This window comes from Pecten maximus, chromosome 7, assembly GCF_902652985.1.
Source record: "Pecten maximus chromosome 7, xPecMax1.1, whole genome shotgun sequence".
Lineage (NCBI taxonomy): Eukaryota > Metazoa > Mollusca > Bivalvia > Pectinida > Pectinidae > Pecten > Pecten maximus.
In genome coordinates, this window is record NC_047021.1 from 1585364 (window position 1) to 1605425 (window position 20062).

General features: G+C 40.3%; 1 protein-coding gene across 2 annotated transcripts; it reads left to right on the forward strand.

Annotated features, from left to right (window-relative positions):
* Positions 1 to 1295: 1295 nt before the first annotated feature.
* LOC117331289 (ankyrin repeat domain-containing protein 16-like) lies at positions 1296 to 12575 on the forward strand. Of its 2 annotated transcripts, XM_033889900.1 has the most exons (8): positions 1300 to 1487; positions 1860 to 2406; positions 2804 to 2926; positions 3300 to 3397; positions 8270 to 8421; positions 8991 to 9149; positions 11214 to 11292; positions 11916 to 12575. In XM_033889900.1, exons 2-8 carry the CDS (start codon positions 2081 to 2083, stop codon positions 12071 to 12073), a joined length of 1095 nt encoding a protein of 364 aa, XP_033745791.1. In that variant the 5' UTR covers positions 1300 to 1487; positions 1860 to 2080; the 3' UTR covers positions 12074 to 12575. The 2 variants fall into 2 exon arrangements, with proteins under 2 accessions (XP_033745792.1, XP_033745791.1); XM_033889901.1 differs by lacking the exons at positions 11214 to 11292; positions 11916 to 12575 and adding an exon at positions 10159 to 10466 and having other exon boundaries at positions 1296 to 1487.
* The last annotated feature ends 7487 nt before the right edge of the window (positions 12576 to 20062 follow it).

A 20062-nucleotide genomic window follows, 5' to 3' on the forward strand; every position in this document is an offset into this window, starting at 1 on the left:
GATCACATGCGCACGAAACACCATCTATGCAATCCTTGGAGCTGGTGTATACATATGCAAAAACTGGAAAGTCGCCATCAGCAACACACAAACTATAGAGAGCATACGCTGTTTCACGCCTCACATACATGTACGGCCTCAAGTAATGACGCTGACTGCAACACACGCGAAATCCTTAAACAGTTCTAATGCTAGCCCGAGTTTCCTCTGGCCCTGACACCATATTTACACCAGACATGATGTCAGGGCCAGAGGAAACTCGGGCTACTCTAATGCCTACCAACAGCAACAGCAAGCACAGTAATATACTTTGTAATCGGCGCTAAGCCTATCGGTATTACCTTGGAAAAGTACATCATGACATTCTTTGTAAACATTGCAAGAAACGCAAAATCCATTGAAAACGTTATCCTCCGCAGATCGCTCCTGATGAGCGGCTAAAACAGCTCATCTATTTCCTCGCGTGCCTCAAAGTTTCTTGCAAATAAAAACTCCCCTCGGCATGGTCTATTCTTGAAAATCATCCAAAAAATGTCATGGTAAAGAAAGCTTAAATCGGCAACGAATGAAAACTGGAAAGAAATCTGAAAAGAAAATCCGCGTTACGCTTTCTTCAGATACAAGGCAAATCCCTATATAAAGCACATAATAAAGTATTATTTCCCAGGAAAAGAATCACAAATTCAAAATTTTTCGGGGGCAAATTGTTTTTTAATATGTTTAATTTGTGAATTTCTTCATAATTATATATTCAAAACTATTGTGTGAAATCTACTCTTACAATATCATAATAAAAGTGATTGTGGTGTATTAAATTGTTGTTTTGTTTCAATTAATCTGTATATATAACAGCTAGTATTGCTTTATTGTATTGAACTTATTGATCACACACCAAAATCGCTTATCTCCCTTTACTCAGTAGACAATCAAGATATTTTCTGATATTTGACATGTAAATTAGATCTGTATCCTTCTTATCAATTAAAAGATGGACTGCTGGAATTCGCTGCAAAATATCTTTTAAATTTTAAGGTTGTGTATGCATACATGTGGTAACGGACGTTTTATGAGTTTACTCCATTTTCCCAATGAGTGTAATTGGTTAACTCAAGCACAGGTCCTAGCCTCGTCTGTCAATACATCCAATATATAATTGTATTGGATGTATTGAAAGACGAGGCTTGGACCTGTGCTTGAGTGACTGCAAACAACTGGACAGCCAACCGGTACTATGCTGTGCCGGGCCGTACAGCTTTACCGGACTGTAATTAGTACAACAGTAGAGAAGATAACTACGGCCGTGAGTACCCCGACCAGATATGTGTGAGATGCTACCCTTCCTACCAATGTCATAACATTATTTTGTCTCATTGTAATTATTTAAAACTGTGCATATATAAACAAGTCTAGTTGCAGCAGAGTGTCAACCGAGCAAAATAATATCGGTCACAGGACGCATCCATGAGCAAGTAAAGGTTGGGGCTTGTGTAAGTCTATAGGGACGACTTATATTATTGTGGTAAAAATATAATACAATGATAATGAGGGATAACGTATATGTATGTATGTATTAGTTTAGAAATGACATCTTTTAATATATATTCTACTTAAAATACCAAAAATATGCATGCACAGTCATTGTATATTAAAATATGTCATTTTCTAAACAAATTAAATAGATAAATTTGACTTTCTGGAATAAAAATATATATATTACATTTTATGTATATAATGTGTACATTGTATGAATACACCCAAATACACATTTCCCCCTGAAGTCATTAATTACAACTTGTACATTATTAAATCTCCAAATTTTATTCTTATCATATCATTAATAATTGTTCTCACCCTTTCAGGTAGATGCAGAATTGAAATCGTTTTCCATGGAAGTACAGTAGTATGGAATGGAAGTGGGTGACAGTACAGTTCAGGACTGAGTTTGTCAGCTACTGCAGTCTACATATATTGATAAAACTGAAAGGATGTGTACCTTTGATTAAGTAGTGTTGATGTATAAAGATGATACATTTTATCAGGTTGAGATGATATTGGGATGAGGTTAATGTTGAATATCTAGATGCCATCTACACAAGAATTATTTAAAGCAGCCCTACAGGGAGATCTTGCATATTTCAAAGAACTACAGAGTTGTGATGTAGACAGCCATGACAGTTGGTTAAAGGTCACCTACCCTAAGTCAGGTGACAATCTCCTTCACTCTGCTGCCAGGCAGGGACATGTTCATTTGTTGAAGTTTTTTCATGAGGCTGGGGCAGATCTAGAGCTGCCAAACTTTGATGGGAAACGACCCCTACACGAGGCAACACAGGCCGGACATCTCGACTGTGTCAAATACTTGCTGTCACAAGATGTGTCTGTAGACTGCTTAAAAAGGGCTGACTGGTGGGTCAATTATAAGAATATATTCCCTGCTTTCCAGCACCATGTTGAAATAGTGAATATTATCTATACATTCAAAACTTTTCACAATTAAACTTTAATGTCATTTTGAATCAGCTTCATGAAATGTACATTACACATAATGATCTATGAGTTTATATTTCTCAATGTAAAAATTCTCAATGTAAAAATATTAGCAGAGGAATTTCATTCCTTGTAAAATGATCAGAAAGGAAATCTACATGGAAATAAAAAAAAAATCCAATTTCATTTTTCCAAAGCAATTTATTACCATAATTTATCAATTAAGGACTAAAAGATATAGCCTATAGACTACATACTTCTGTTACCATTAATTTCTGTTATGAATTATAGAGTAGATCATTTGTTTTCCATACAGGACCCCTCTGATGTTAGCCAGTACAAAACAGGACCTGGTGGTGATACAGACACTCGTCAACTTCGGAGCTAATCCCAGCCTCAGAAATAAAGATGGATGGAACAGTTTTCATCTGGCTTGTAGGTATGTGTTGATGTCAGCATGCACAATACGTTACCGACCTAGTTTACAGAGACTTCGCTAAACAAAAGATTAGTCATTTCTATGTGATATGGGTTTTATTTATTTTTTTTTTTTTTTTTTTTTTGTTATAATAATAACTGTCGTTAACTGTTTATTGTTTTTTTTTTTACTAAAGAGTGAATTTTGTTCAATGTGAAAATTTTTGTTAAGTACATTGCAAGAATACAATGCCAATGAAAAAGACATTTTCGTTCTTTATAAGACATCAAATCTTTGTTGTTTTTTTATTATTATATTTTTTTTAAATTCACTATATAGTGCACTTGAAATGTTACAGTGCCATTCTATCAGACTACAATATTTTCTTTTTTAGAGAAGGTTTCCTTCCAATAGTTGAGTTTTACCACAAGTACAGAGGAGATCTATGGGACACAGTCAGCAAAAATGGGAGAACGCCCCTTCACACTACAGGTACAGTACAGTACAGCTACATACAATAGTGGGAGAACGCCCCTTCACACTACAGGTACAGTACAGTACAGCTACATACAATAGTGGGAGAACGCCCCTTCATACTACAGGTACAGTACAGTACAGCTACATACAATAGTGGGAGAACGCCCCTTCATACTACAGGTACGGTACAGCTACATACAATAGTGGGAGAACGCCCCTTCATACTACAGGTACAGTACAGCTACATACAATAGTGGGAGAACGCCCCTTCATACTACAGGTACAGTACAGCTACATATAATAGTGGGAGAACGCCCCTTCATACTACAGGTACAGTACAACTACATACAATAGTGGGAGAATGCCCCTTCATACTACAGGTACAGTACAGCTTCATACAATAGTGGGAGAACGCCCCTTCATACTACAGGTACAGTACAGTACAGCTACATACAATAGTGGGAGAACGCCCCTTCATACTACAGGTACAGTACAGTACAGCTACATACAATAGTGGGAGAACGCCCCTTCATACTACAGGTACAGTACAGCTACATACAATAGTGGGAGAACGCCCCTTCATACTACAGGTACAGTACAGTACAGCTACATACAATAGTGGGAGAACGCCCCTTCATACTACAGGTACAGTACAGCTACATACAATAGTGGGAGAACGCCCCTTCATACTACAGGTACAGTACAGCTACATACAATAGTGGGAGAACGCCCCTTCATACTACAGGTACAGTACAGCTACATACAATAGTGGGAGAACGCCCCTTCATACTACAGGTACAGTACAGCTACATACAATAGTGGGAGAATGCCCCTTCATACTACAGGTACAGTACAGTACAACTACATACAATAGTGGGAGAACGCCCCTTCATACTACAGGTACAGTACAGTACAGCTACATACAATAGTGGGAGAACGCCCCTTCATACTACAGGTACAGTACAGTACAGCTACATACAATAGTGGGAGAACGCCCCATTCATACTACAGGTACAGTACAGTACAGCTACATACAATAGTGGGAGAACGCCCCTTCATACTACAGGTACAGTACAGCTACATACAATAGTGGGAGAACGCCCCTTCATACTACAGGTACAGTACAGTACAGCTACATACAATAGTGGGAGAACGCCCCTTCATACTACAGGTACAGTACAGTACAGCTACATACAATAGTGGGAGAACGCCCCATTCATACTACAGGTACAGTACAGTACAGCTACATACAATAGTGGGAGAACGCCCCTTCATACTACAGGTACAGTACAGCTACATACAATAGTGGGAGAACGCCCCTTCATACTACAGGTACAGTACAGCTACATACAATAGTGGGAGAACGCCCCTTCATACTACAGGTACAGTACAGCTACATACAATAGTGGGAGAACGCCCCTTCATACTACAGGTACAGTACAGCTACATACAATAGTGGGAGAACGCCCCTTCATACTACAGGTACAGTACAGTACAGCTACATACAATAGTGGGAGAACGCCCCTTCATACTACAGGTACAGTACAGTACAGCTACATACAATAGTGGGAGAACGCCCCTTCATACTACAGGTACAGTACAGTACAGCTACATACAATAGTGGGAGAACGCCCCTTCATACTACAGGTACAGTACAGCTACATACAATAGTGGGAGAACGCCCCTTTATACTACAGGTACAGTACAGCTACATACAATAGTGGGAGAACTCCCCTTCATACTACAGGTACAGTACAGCTACATACAATAGTGGGAGAACGCCCCTTCATCCTACAGGTACAGTACGGTACAGCTACATACAATAGTGGGATAACGCCCCTTCATACTACAGGTACGGTACAGCTACATACAATAGTGGGAGAACGCTCCTTCATACTACAGGTACAGTACAGGACAGCTACGTACCATAGTGGGAGAACGCCCCTTCATACTACAGGTACAGTACAGCTACATACAATAGTGGGAGAACACCCCTTCATACTACAGGTAGAGTACAGCTACATACAATAGTGGGAGAAAGCCCCTTCATACTACAGGTACAGTACAGCTACATACAATAGTGGGAGAACGCCCCTTCATACTACAGGTACAGTACAGCTACATACAATAGTGGGAGAACGCCCCTTCATACTACATGTACAGTACAGCTACATACAATAGTGGGAGAACGCCCCTTCATACTACAGGTACAGTACAACTACATACAATAGTGGGAGAACGCCCCTTCATACTACATGTACAGTACAGCTACATACAATAGTGGGAGAACGCCCCTTCATACTACAGGTACAGTACAGCTACATACAATAGTGGGAGAACGCCCCTTCATACTACAGGTACAGTATAGCTACATACAATAGTGGGAGAACGCCCCTTCATACTACAGGTACAGTACAACTACATACAATAGTGGGAGAACGCCCCTTCATACTACAGGTACAGTACAGCTACATACAATAGTGGGAGAACGCCCCTTCATACTACAGGTACAGTACAGCTACATACAATAGTGGGAGAACGCCCTTCATACTACAGGTACAGTACAGCTACATACAATAGTGGGAGAACACCCCTTCATACTACAGGTACGGTACAGCTACATACAATAGTGGGAGAACGCCCCTTCATACTACAGGTACAGTACAGCTACATACAATAGTGGGAGAACGCCCCTTCATACTACAGGTACAGTACAGCTACATACAATAGTGGGAGAATGCCCTTCATACTACAGGTACAGTACAGCTACATACAATAGTGGGTGAACGCCCCTTAATACTACAGGTACAGTACAGCTACATACAATAGTGGGAGAACGCCCCTTCATACTACAGGTACAGTACAGCTACATACAATAGTGGGAGAACGCCCCTTCATACTACAGGTACAGTACAGCTACATACAATTGTGGGAGAACGCCCCTTCATACTACAGGTACAGTACAGTACAGCTACATACAATAGTGGGAGAACGCCCCCCTTATACTACAGGTACAGTACAGCTACATACAATAGTGGGAGAACGCCCTTCATACTACAGGTACAGTACAGCTACATACAATAGTGGGAGAACGCCCCTTCATACTACAGGTACAGTACAGCTACATACAATAGTGGGAGAACACCCCTTCATACTACAGGTACAGTACAACTACATACAATAGTGGGAGAACGCCCCTTCATACTACAGGTACAGTACAGTACAGCTACATACAATAGTGGGAGAACACCCCTTCATACTACAGCTACAGTACAGTACATACAATAGTGGGAGAACGCCCCTTCATACTACAGGTACAGTACAGCTATATACAAAAGTGGGAGAACGCTCCTTCATACTACAGGTACAGTACAGCTACATACAATAGTGGGAGAACGCCCCTTCATGCTACAGGTACAGTACAGTACAGCTATATACAATAGTGGGATAACGCCCCTTCATACTACAGGTACGGTACAGCTACATACAATAGTGGGAGAACACCCCTTCATACTACAGGTACAGTACAGTACAGCTACATACAATAGTGGGAGAACGCCCCTTCATACTACAGGTACAGTACAGTTACATACAATAGTGGGAGAACACCCCTTCATACTACAGGTACAGTACAGCTACATACAATAGTGGGAGAACGCCCCTTCATACTACAGGTACAGTACAGTACAGCTACATACAATAGTGGGAGAACGCCCCTTCATACTACAGGTACAGTACAGCTACATACAATAGTGGGAGAACACCCCTTCATACTACAGGTATAGTACAACTACATACAATAGTGGGAGAACGCCCCTTCTTACTACAGGTACAGTACAGCTACATACAATAGTGGGAGAACGCCCCTTCATACTACAGGTACAGTACAGTACAACTACATACAATAGTGGGAGAACGCCCCTTCATACTACAGGTACAGTACAGTACAACTACATACAATAGTGGGAGAACGCCCCTTCATACTACAGGTACAGTACAGCTACATACAATAGTGGGAGAACTCCCCTTCATACTACAGGTACAGTACTGTACAGCTACATACAATAGTGGGAGAACGCCCCTTCATACTACAGGTACAGTACAGCTACATACAATAGTGGGAGAACGCCCCTTCATACTACAGGTACAGTACAGTACAACTACATACAATAGTGGGAGAACGCCCCTTCATACTACAGGTACAGTACAGTACAACTACATACAATAGTGGGAGAACGCCCCTTCATACTACAGGTACAGTACAGCTACATACAATAGTGGGAGAACTCCCCTTCATACTACAGGTACAGTACTGTACAGCTACATACAATAGTGGGAGAACGCCCCTTCATACTACAGGTACAGTACAGCTACATACAATAGTGGGAGAACGCCCCTTTATACTACAGGTACAGTACAGCTACATACAATAGTGGGAGAACGCCCCTTCATACTACAGGTACTGTACAACTACATACAATAGCATTGATATAAAAACAGGTTTAAATTAAAATCTATGTATATTGTTAAGTATTTTTAATTGTTTATGTTCATTTTGCCTCTGTGACATACAGTAAAGAAAAATCAGATATAATCATCCAACAATAAGATATCCATAGAATATATTATAGTCTTGGTCACTTACAAATAAGTAAAACTTTAGTAAATACATAATCTGATTTTTTTTGCTTCATTTAAGTGGACAATCTTCTATTTAGACAAACCTTTCAATGGTTAAAGTTATTATAGTAATATAGGGGGACGAGAATCCTAGGAAAGTGTTGAGGACTAATAGTCCATGTTCCCTCGTCATACCAATTATAGGCCTACTTCTGTAACCAATGTGTATTCTGCCATGTCACCATTATTATCATCCTGTATCTTCAGCTCTCCATGGTTGTTATGACGTCACCTTGTTCCTACTGGAGAATTGTGGGTATTCTGTGGATGTCAAGGACAGTTGTGGAAGTACACCATTCATGGACGCCATGCGGTCAGGTCATGTGAATGTCGGACAATTGCTTTTGGAGAAACAACAGGTCTGTTTACTAATCTACTATACCATACATCCTCCTTGATATACTCCAGGGGCTACGATCATGTAGATTTTAATGATATATCACTGTAATGAAAAATAACATATAAATTAGTAGTGGTTCTGGTTCAATATATAGTTTATCATTCTTCCAGTTTTAGCAATAAGTAAAATAAAACATATCTGTTAAATATTACTACAAACTGTACATTGTAGATTATATCTGTTAAATATTACTACATACTGTACATTGTAGATTATATCTGTTAAATATTACTACATACTGTACATTGTAGATTATTAATATTATAAAGTTTTTTTTAACTATCTTCCTATTCATGCCTTTTTGTCATGCCTTACTAATAACAATCATGAAAATTTTCATTATTATATTTCAATATTAGTTTCAACTAAAGTATAAATGAAAACAATAGCAAAAATGAAAAGATATAAAATTTGGCTGACATTTCCCAAAATTATTTAAACCAATTATCAGGGTGTGTTTGATAAAACTTCCACTTCAGGTCCAAGTCTACTTATGAAAACATCTGATGTAATTGTTTCCATGTACAGGCCAATATTTATGAGGTGGATAATGTTGGATATCAGGCTCTCCACCAGGCGGCTCAAGCTGGCCACACAGAGTCAGTTAAGTATTTGGTGGAAACCAAGGGTGTGGAAGTGGACACGCCAACCACAGCAGGCTCCACAGCATTGGCTGTCGCTGCCAAGGTCAGTTAGATCATCATGTCAATTTTAGTTAGGATCCATTCTTGGTTATTGAAAACTTTTATAAGATCTATTCAGGGAATTTATTTGTCACTATTTTCATATCTATATTTTGGAAACAGTTAAATTGGATTAAGTATATGGTAAAATGTTACTGTGCAAATGGTGCCAAGTTGTACAAACTATGTAGGAACAGTACCCTTACCATTTTTACTGTACAAGGGTTTCACTCGGGGGTTAATCTAGGATTTGGGGAGCTACCCATTATGAAATTGAGAGGAGATGAAGGGCTGCAATCCCTTATCAATTTGCAGCATGGACTGCAATGCAGCATATGCTGCAATCATGCTGCTTTTATGCTGGCACCATGCTGCTAGTTTCACAGCATGATTGCAGCATGTGCTGCATAGCAGCATGGAACCATGCTTCTGTACAGCATGTACTGCAACCATGCTTCCTTAAAGCATAAATGCAGCATGATCCCAGCATAATTCGCATAATTGAAACATGCTGCAATCATGCTTTAACTAGTAAGAATATATAGTGAGGTAAATTAGGCATCATGCTGCAGCCATGCTTCATTCATGCTGCAATTCCATGCTGCATTCATACTGCATCTATGCTGTGATCATGCTGCAAATTCATAAGGGATATGTCTTGAATTAATCTTAATTTAAACAGTTTACAGCTATTCTTTGCTATAATACTTGCATATTTCATCAAAATTTGAGGGATATCCTCTGTTTTGGATAATTTTCCCATGTTTTATTTAATTTTTTCTTTATTGGGAATTTGTATTTTATTCAAAGGAGAAAACATGATCAGTGGGGAATACTACGTACCTTATTTCGGTACTGAAATCAGTCTAGATTAACCTCTGTCTCTGGACTGTTTAATCATTTTTATTAATGAAGTGTGACTACACATTGTATTTGTTTTTGAGTAAATAAATAGCACAATGTAAAAGCTGCTGTTAGCCCAAGTTATTACATGAAATACATATATTTAACAGGAAGGTCAGTTAGCTGTACTGGAGATTTTGTTATATTTAACAGGAAGGTCGGTTAGCTGTACTGGAGATTTTGTTATATTTAACAGGAAGGTCAGTTAGCTGTACTGGAGATTTTGTTATATTTAACAGGAAGGTCAGTTAGCTGTACTGGAGATTTTGTTATATTTAACAGGAAGGTCAGTTAGCTGTACTGGAGATTTTGTTATATTTAACAGGAAAGTGACTGGTCAGTTAGTTGTACTGGAGATTTTGTTATATTTAACAGGAAGGTCAGTTAGCTGTACTGGAGATTTTGTTATATTTAACAGGAAGGTGACTGGTCAGTTAGTTGTACAGGACATTTTTTTTTATATTTAACAGGAAGGCCAGCTAGCTGTACTGGAGATTTTGTTATATTTAACAGGAAGGTCAGTAAGCTGTACTGGAAATTTTGTTATATTTAACAGGAAGGTCAGTTAGCTGTACTGGAGATTTTGTTATATTTAACAGGAAGGTCAGTTAGCTGTACTGGAGATTTTGTTATATTTATCAGGAAGGTCAGTTAGCTGTACTGGAGATTTTGTTATATTTAACAGGAAGGTCAGTTAGCTGTATACTGGAGATTTTGTTATATTTAACAGGAAGGTCAGTTAGCTGTACTGGAGATTTTGTTATATTTAACAGGAAGGTCAGTTAGCTGTACTGGAGATTTTGTTATATTTAACAGGAAGGTCAGTTAGCTGTATACTGGAGATTTTGTTATATTTAACAGGAAAGTCAGTTACAGCTGTACTGGAGATTTTGTTATATTTAACAGAATGTCAGCTAGCTGTACTGGAGATTTTGTTATATTTAACAGGAAGATTGGTTAGCTGTACTGGAGATTTTGTTATATTTAACAGGAAGGTCGGTTAGCTGTACTGGAGATTTTGTTATATTTAACAGGAAGGTCAGTTAGCCGTACTAGAGATTTTGTTATATTTAACAGGAAGGTCAGTTAGCTGTATACTGGAGATTTTGTTATATTTAACAGGAAGGTCAGTTAGCTGTACTGGAGATTTTGTTATATTTAACAGGAAGGTCAGTTAGCTGTACTGGAGATTTTGTTGGGAGCCGGAGCTAACATTAACAGTGTGGACAACAAGGGTCGATCTGGTAAGCTAGGTCTTCTTTTAATGTTCAATGTTACATATGTATATCAACAGAAACTATAATTACATCTATGTTGGCCTAGGCTTGGAAGAGGCCACTGTATGGACATGATATAACAGTCTGTATATGTTTTGTTCTAACCTGACAGGTTTTGGAGGTTAACTTTATCTTGTTGAACCTCTAGCCTGTAAACTCATATTAACCCTAGCTGTTTAAATCTGGTCTTCACACCCAGTCAAATTACTGTGTGTGATACATAAACTGTGTATATCATAAGTGCTTGATATAGATATCCCAATACAGAGACCAAAAGTTATATTGAAAGATTCCATTCTAATTAACCAAAGTGAATTGTTTTTAATAGTTTTAATGCCTTCATGAAATTGCATAATTCATATTGTAACCTTGGTAAATGATACTATCCACAAAATACGGCTATGCTAGGGAGAACTTTTCTTAAGCTCGATCGGTTGAGTGAAAAACTAGAAATACAGAGGTCATGGGTTCGATCCCAAGTGGAGGCATTGAAGTAAATTTAACTTATCCTGCACTGTGATACCATATGAGAGTTTTAATGCCTTATAAGAGTTATCCCCCCTTGAGCATGTTTATTGCATTTACTTCAGCACTCCACATAGCGAGCGGTGCCCACCATGCAGCGTGTGTAGAGATTCTTCTACAACGTGGTGCAGACATAACACCTGATGTGGCAGGTAACACCCCGGACAAACTGGCAAAAAAGGACAGTATCGTCGAAATGTTTGAGAGACATAAGGCCTTATAACACGCGTGACAAACTGGCAAAAAAGGACAGTATCATTAAAATGTCTGAGAGACACATCACCTGATGTGACAGGTAGACAGTGTTATTTAGCTGTTTGAGAGACACATCACCTGATGTGACAGGTAGACAGTGTTATAAAGCTGTTTGAGAGAGACAACACCTGATGTGACAGACATTGTTATTTAGCTGTCTGAGAGACACATCACCTGATGTGACAGGTAGACAGTGTTATTTAGCTGTTTGAGAGACACATCACCTGATGTGACAGACAGTGTTATAAAGCTATTTGAGAGACACACCACCTGATGTGACAGGTAGACAGTGTTATTTAGCTGTTTGAGAGACACATCACCTGATGTGACAGACAGTGTTATAAAGCTATTTGAGAGACACACCACCTGATGTGACAGGTAGACAGTGTTATTTAGCTGTTTGAGAGACACATCACCTGATTTGACCGACAGTGTTATTTAGCTGTTTGAGAGACACATCACCTGATGTGACAGACAGACAGTGTTATAAAGCTGTTTGAGAGACACATCACCTGATGTGATAGACAGTGTTATTTAGCTGTTTGAGAGACACATCACCTGATGTGACAGATAGACAGTGTTATTTAGCTGTTTGAGAGACACATCACCTGATGTGATAGGTAGACAGTGTTATTTAGCTGTTTGAGAGACACATCACCTGATGTGACAGATAGACAGTGTTATTTAGCTGTTTGAGAGACACATCACCTGATGTGAAAGCCAGTGTTATTTAGCTGTTTGAGAGACACATCACCTGATGTGACAGGTAGACAGTGTTATTTAGCTGTTTGAAAGACACATCACATGATGTGACAGACAGTGTTATTTAGCTGTTGGAGAGACACATCACCTGATGTGACAGGTAGACAGTGTTATTTAGCTGTTTGAGAGACACATCACCTGATGTGACAGAAAGACAGTGTTATTTAGCTGTTTGAGAGACACATCACCTGATGTGACAGGTAGAAAGTGCTATTTAGCTGTTTGAAAGACACATCACCTGATGTGACAGACAGTGTTATTTAGCTGTTTGAGAGACACATCACCTGATGTGACAGGTAGAAAGTGCTATTTAGCTGTTTGTGAGACACATCACCTGATGTGACAGGTAGACAGTGCTATTTAGCTGTTTGAGAGACACATCACCTGATGTGACAGTGTTATTTAGCTGTTTGAGAGACACATCACCTGATGTGACAGGTAGACAGTGCTATTTAGCTGTTTGTGAGACACATCACCTGATATGACAGACAGTGTTATTTAGCTGTTTGAGAGACACATCACCTGATGTGACAGTGTTATTTAGCTGTTTGTGAGACACATCACCTGATGTGACAGACAGTGTTATTTAGCTGTTTGAGAGACACATCACCTGATGTGACAGACAGTGTTATTTAGCTGTTTGAGAGACACATCACCTGATGTGACAGACAGTGTTATTTAGCTGTTTGAGAGACACATCACCTGATGTGAAAGACAGTGTTATTTAGCTGTCTGAGAGACACATCACCTGATGTGACAGGTAGACAGTGTTATTTAGCTGTTTGAGAGACACATCACCTGATATGACAGACAGTGTTATTTAGCTGTTTGAGAGACACATCACCTGATGTAACAGGTAGACATTGTTATTTAGCTGTTTGAGAGACACAACACCTGATGTGATAGACAGTGTTATTTAGCTGTTTGAGAGACACATCACCTGATGTGAAAGACAGTGTTATTTAGCTGTCTGAGAGACACATCACCTGATGTGACAGGTAGACAGTGTTATTTAGCTGTTTGAGAGACACATCACCTGATATGACAGACAGTGTTATTTAGCTGTTTGAGAGACACATCACCTGATGTGACAGGTAGACAGTGATATTTAGCTGTTTGAGAGACACATCACCTGATGTGACAGACAGTGTTATTTAGCTGTTTGAGAGACACATCACCTGATATGACAGACAGTGTTATTTAGCTGTTTGAGAGACACATCACCTGATGTAACAGGTAGACAGTGTTATTTAGCTGTTTGAGAGACACATCACCTGATGTAACAGGTAGACATTGTTATTTAGCTGTTTGAGAGACACAACACCTGATGTGATAGACAGTGTTATTTAGCTGTTTGAGAGACACATCACCTGATGTGAAAGACAGTGTTATTTAGCTGTCTGAGAGACACATCACCTGATGTGACAGGTAGACAGTGTTATTTAGCTGTTTGAGAGACACATCACCTGATGTGAAAGACAGTGTTATTTAGCTGTTTGAGAGACACATCACCTGATGTGACAGGTAGACAGTGTTATTTAGCTGCTTGAGAGACACATCACCTGATATGACAGACAGTGTTATTTAGCTGTTTGAGAGACACAACACCTGATGTGACAGGTAGACAGTGATATTTAGCTGTTTGAGAGACACATCACCTGATGTGACAGACAGTGTTATTTAGCTGTTTGAGAGACACATCACCTGATGTGACAGACAGTGTTTTTTAGCTGTTTGAGAGACACAACACCTGATGTGACAGGTAGACAGTGTTATTTAGCTGTTTGAGAGACACATCACCTGATGTGACAGGTAGACAGTGATATTTAGCTGTTTGAGAGACACATCACCTGATGTGACAGACAGTGTTTTTTAGCTGTTTGAGAGACACATCACCTGATGTGACAGGTAGACAGTGTTATTTAGCTGTTTGAGAGACACATCACCTGATGTGACAGACAGTGTTATTTAGCTGTTTGAGAGACACATCACCTACTACACATACAATAGATAAGGAGAATGGTAATTGTGTCATTGTATGTGAGTGTGTGTAACAATATGAATACTTTAAGCTGAAATTAAAAAGGAATTAAACCAAAAAACATATGCTTTGTTGTTAATCAATTGTGACGATGTCACGATACCAATTCTACTTAGACTGTTATTACATATGTACCATGGTTGGAGCTTATTTTCTTTGAAGTTGACTGTTCCATAAATCCTGTCAGGCCATTGGCTGAGCTTAGATAGCAATAACTACCTTGCTACCTTGTCAGGGGTCGAGCATAGCTTTGAAATAAGTAACCAGCTACCTTTTCAGAGGCTGAGCTTAGCGGTGTTACAACTAAACCGCTACATTGTCGGGGGCGGAGCTTAGCTGTATAATTGTAGTACAAAATGTAGAAGTGAGAAAATGCACAGCCAGACTGGGGTTTGAACCCTGGACCTCTACCAATTGGGCTACCTGGACACCGGTGATCGACCCGGTCCAGTTCCGCTATACTCTTCCCTCCCTTTTTAAAGTCTTCACCCTGAAGACTTCACGACTCATAACTCAGCTTCGGGTATCCCCTTGTCAAGTATTCACCTCACTTAAAACAAGATATGGTCACAGGCACCATATGTAGTTCGAGTGGAAAAATGCACAGCCAGACCTGGGTTTGAAGCAGGGACCTCCGAAAACCAGCATGATGCTCGATCTACGGTTGAGCTACCTGGTTGCCGATGATCGACTCGGTCTAGTTCCGCCACATATTAACTAACCCGCTACTTTGTCAGGGGTAAAGCTTTCCTGTGTAATAACTAACCCTTTATTTAGTCAGCAGTGGAGCTTAGCTATATATTTACTAACCAGCTACCTTGTCGGGAATGGAGTCTAGTTATGTAATAGCTTCTAAGGTATGTATCACAGTTAGGCTTATTGGCTGAAGCAATGTATCGATTTATCGCAATGCAATATCTACTCCCGACAATATAGAACGTTTTCCGAATGGACACATAATTTTCATCAGATTTCTCAGTAAATTCACATCGTACTGGCTGATTTCCAAATCAAGGTAGCGTGCCGGGTAGATACATATATATCTCAGTTTTGTCAGGGTTAAAAGTTACAAACCTCGTTTTACACCACACGTTTAAAGATTCAAGATTTCTAAACAAGACATATGGATTTCAAGACGTGATGAGGAAGGCATTAATAGAGACGTGTCAGCAAAAATACGAGCAGCTGAGTCGGGGAGGGATATCAGCAATATCATTAATGTAAATTAAAAACAAAAAAATGACCAAGATTAGAACCTTGAGGAACCCCTGCTAAATTCTAACCTACAATGTAAATGTGAATAAGAGTCATTTAAAATCACTTTCTGGCGCCGGTCAAATAAATAGCTTTCTAGCCATGTATATCTGTATATAATGCACCACAAATTAAGTTAAAAAAAAAAGGGGGGGGGGGGGGGGGGGGGGTGCGTGTTTGCCAACAGTATCAATTGAATTATAATATAGAAAAGGGGTTGCCTGTATGTACGTACAAGTTAACATGGAAAAACCACAAGGGCTTCCAAATTAGACGAAACTCCTGCCCTCTGATTGGTTATGATTGAAATTTAAAGAATACTTTAATCACTTACTTATACTCTCGATGTTAATAAACACCAGTCTCCCCGACTGATGGACCCAGAATAGTCGTGTTACTATATTCCAGTCTCCCCTCTGATAGACCTGGAGTGTTCGTGTTAACATATTCCAGTCTCCCCACTGATAGACCTGGAATGTTTGTGTTACTATATTCCAGTCTCCCCACTGATAGATCTGGAATGTTTGTGTTACTATATTCCAGTCTCCCCACTGATAGACCTGGAATGTTCATGTTACTATATTCCAGTCTCCCCACTGATAGACCTGGGGTGTTCGTGTTACTATATTCCAGTCTCCCCACTGATAGACATGGAGTGTTCGTGTTACTATATTCCAGTCTCCCCACTGATAGACCTGGAATGTTCATGTTACTATATTCCAGTCTCCCCACTGATAGACCTGGAGTGTTCGTGTTACTATATTCCAGTCTCCCCACTGATAGACCTGGAGTGTTCGTGTTACTATATTCCAGTCTCCCCACTGATAGACCTGGAGTGTTCGTGTTACTATATTCCAGTCTCCCCACTGATAGACCTGGGGTGTTCGTGTTACTATATTCCAGTCTCCCCACTGATAGACCTGAAATGTTCGTGTTACTATATTCCAGTCTCCCCACTGATAGACATGGAGTGTTCGTGTTACTATAGTCCAGTCTCCCCACTGATAGACCTGGAGTGTTCGTGTTACTATATTCCAGTCTCCCCACTGATAGACCTGGAATGTTCGTGTTACTATATTCCAGTCTCCCCACTGATAGACATGGTGTGTTCGTGTTACTATATTCCAGTCTCCCCACTGATAGACATGGTGTGTTCGTGTTACTATAGTCCAGTCTCCCCACTGATAGACCTGGAATGTTCGTGTTACTATATTCCAGTCTCCCCACTGATAGACATGGTGTGTTCCTGTTACTATATTCCAGTCTCCCCACTGATAGACCTGGAATGTTCGTGTTACTATATTCCAGTCTCCCCACTGATAGACCTGGAGTGTTCGTGTTACTATATTCCAGTCTCCCCACTGATAGACCTGGAGTGTTCGTGTTACTATATTCCAGTCTCCCCACTGATAGACATGGAGTGTTTGTGTTACTATATTCCAGTCTCCTCACTGATAGACCCAGAATAGTCGGGTTACTATAGTCCAGTCTCCCCACTGATAGACCCAGAATAGTCGTGTTACTATATTCCAGTCTCCCCACTGATAGACCTGGAATGTTCGTGTTACTATATTCCAGTCTCCCCACTGATAGACCTGGAGTGTTCGTGTTACTATATTCCAGTCTCCCCACTGATAGACCCAGAATAGTCGGGTTACTATAGTCCAGTCTCCCCACTGATAGACCTGGAATGTTCGTGTTACTATATTCCAGTCTCCTCACTGATAGACCGGGAATGTTTGTGTTACTATATTCCAGTCTCCCCACTGATAGACCCAGCATAGTCGTGTTACTATATTCCAGTCTCCCCACTGATAGACCCAGCATAGTCGTGTTACTATATTCCAGTCTCCCCACTGATAGACCTGGAGTGTTCGTGTTACTATATTCCAGTCTCCCCACTGATAGACCTGGAGTGTTCGTGTTACTATATTCCAGTCTCCCCACTGATAGACCTGGAATGTTCGTGTTACTATATTCCAGTCCCCCCTCTGATAGACCTGGAGTGTTCGTGTTACTATATTCCAGTCTCCCCACTGATAGACCCAGAATAGTCGTGTTACTATAGTCCAGTCTCCTCACTGATAGACCTAAAGCGTTCGTGTTACTATATTCCAGTCTCCCCACTGATAGACCTAAAGCGTTCGTGTTACTATATTCCAGTCTCCCCACTGATAGACCTGGAATGTTCGTGTTACTATATTCCAGTTTCCCCACTGATAGACCTGGAGTGTTCGTGTTACTATATTCCAGTCTCCCACTGATAGACCTGGAATGTTTGTTTTACTATATTCCAGTCTCCCCCACTAATAGACATGGAGTGTTCGTATTACTATATTCCAGTCTCCCCACTGATAGACCTGGAGTGTTCGTGTTACTATAGTCCAGTCTCCCCACTGATAGACCTGGAGTGTTCGTGTTACTATAGTCCAGTCTCCCCACTGATAGACCTGGAATGTTTGTGTTACTATATTCCAGTCTCCCCACTGATAGACCTGGAGTGTTTGTGTTACTATATTCCAGTCTCCCCACTGATAGACCTGGAATGTTTGTTTTACTATATTCCAGTCTCCCCACTGATAGACCTGGAGTGTTCGTGTTACTATATTCCAGTCTCCCCACTGATAGACATGGAGTGTTTGTGTTACTATATTCCAGTCTCCCCACTGATAGACATGGAGTGTTTGTGTTACTATATTCCAGTCTCCCCACTGATAGACCTGGGGTGTTCGTGTTACTATATTCCAGTCTCCCCACTGATAGACATGGAGTGTTTGTGTTACTATATTCCAGTCTCCCCACTGATAGACCTGGAGTGTTCGTGTTACTATATTCCAGTCTCCCCACTAATAGACCTGGAGTGTTCGTGTTACTATATTCCAGTCTCCCCACTGATAGACCTGGAGTGTTCGTGTTACTATATTCCAGTCTCCCCACTGATATACCTGGAATGTTTGTGTTACTATATTCCAGTCTCCCCACTGATAGACCTGGAATGTTCGTGTTACTATATTCCAGTCTCCCCACTGATAGACCTGGGGTGTTGATGTTACTATATTCCAGTCTCCCCACTGATAGACCTGGAATGATCGTGTTACTATATTCCAGTCTCCCCACTGATAGACCTGGAATGTCCGTGTTACTATATTCCAGTCTCCCCTCTGATAGACCTGGAGTGTTCGTGTTACTATATTCCAGTCTCCCCACTGATAGACCTGGAGTGTTCGTGTTACTATATTCCAGTCTCCCCTCTGATAGACCTGGAGTGTTCATGTTACTATATTCTAGTCTCCCCCACTAATAGACCTGGAGTGTTCGTGTTACTATATTCAAGTCTCCCCCACTGATAGACCTGGAGTGTTCGTGTTACTATATTCCAGTCTCCCCACTGATAGACATGGAGTGTTCGTGTTACTATATTCCAGTCTCCCCACTGATAGACCTGGAATGTTCGTTTTACTATATTCCAGTCTCCCCACTGATAGACCTGGAATGTTTGTGTTACTATATTCCAGTCTCCCCACTGATAGACCTGGAGTGTTCGTGTTACTATATTCCAGTCTCCCCACTGATAGACCTGGAATGTTTGTGTTACTATAGTCCAGTCTCCCCACTGATAGACCTGGAATGTTCGTGTTACTATATTCCAGTCTCCCCACTGATAGACCTGGAGTGTTCGTGTTACTATATTCCAGTCTCCCCACTGATAGACCTGGAATGATCGTGTTACTATATTCCAGTCTCCCCGACTGATATACCTGGAATGTTTGTGTTACTATATTCCAGTCTCCCCACTGATAGACCTGGAATGTTTGTGTTACTATATTCCAGTCTCCCCACTGATAGACCTGGAATGTTTGTGTTACTATATTCCAGTCTCCCCACTGATATACCTGGAAT

Bases quoted from the DNA above. Each gene is read 5' to 3' on its own strand.
- LOC117331289 (XM_033889900.1), top strand. From the start codon at position 2,081: ATGCCATCTACACAAGAATTATTTAAAGCAGCCCTACAGGGAGATCTT. The intron at 2,407-2,803 runs GTGGGTCAATTA...TTTTCCATACAG, and splicing joins TGCTTAAAAAGGGCTGACTG to GACCCCTCTGATGTTAGCCA. The intron at 3,398-8,269 runs GTACAGTACAGT...CTGTATCTTCAG, and splicing joins AACGCCCCTTCACACTACAG to CTCTCCATGGTTGTTATGAC.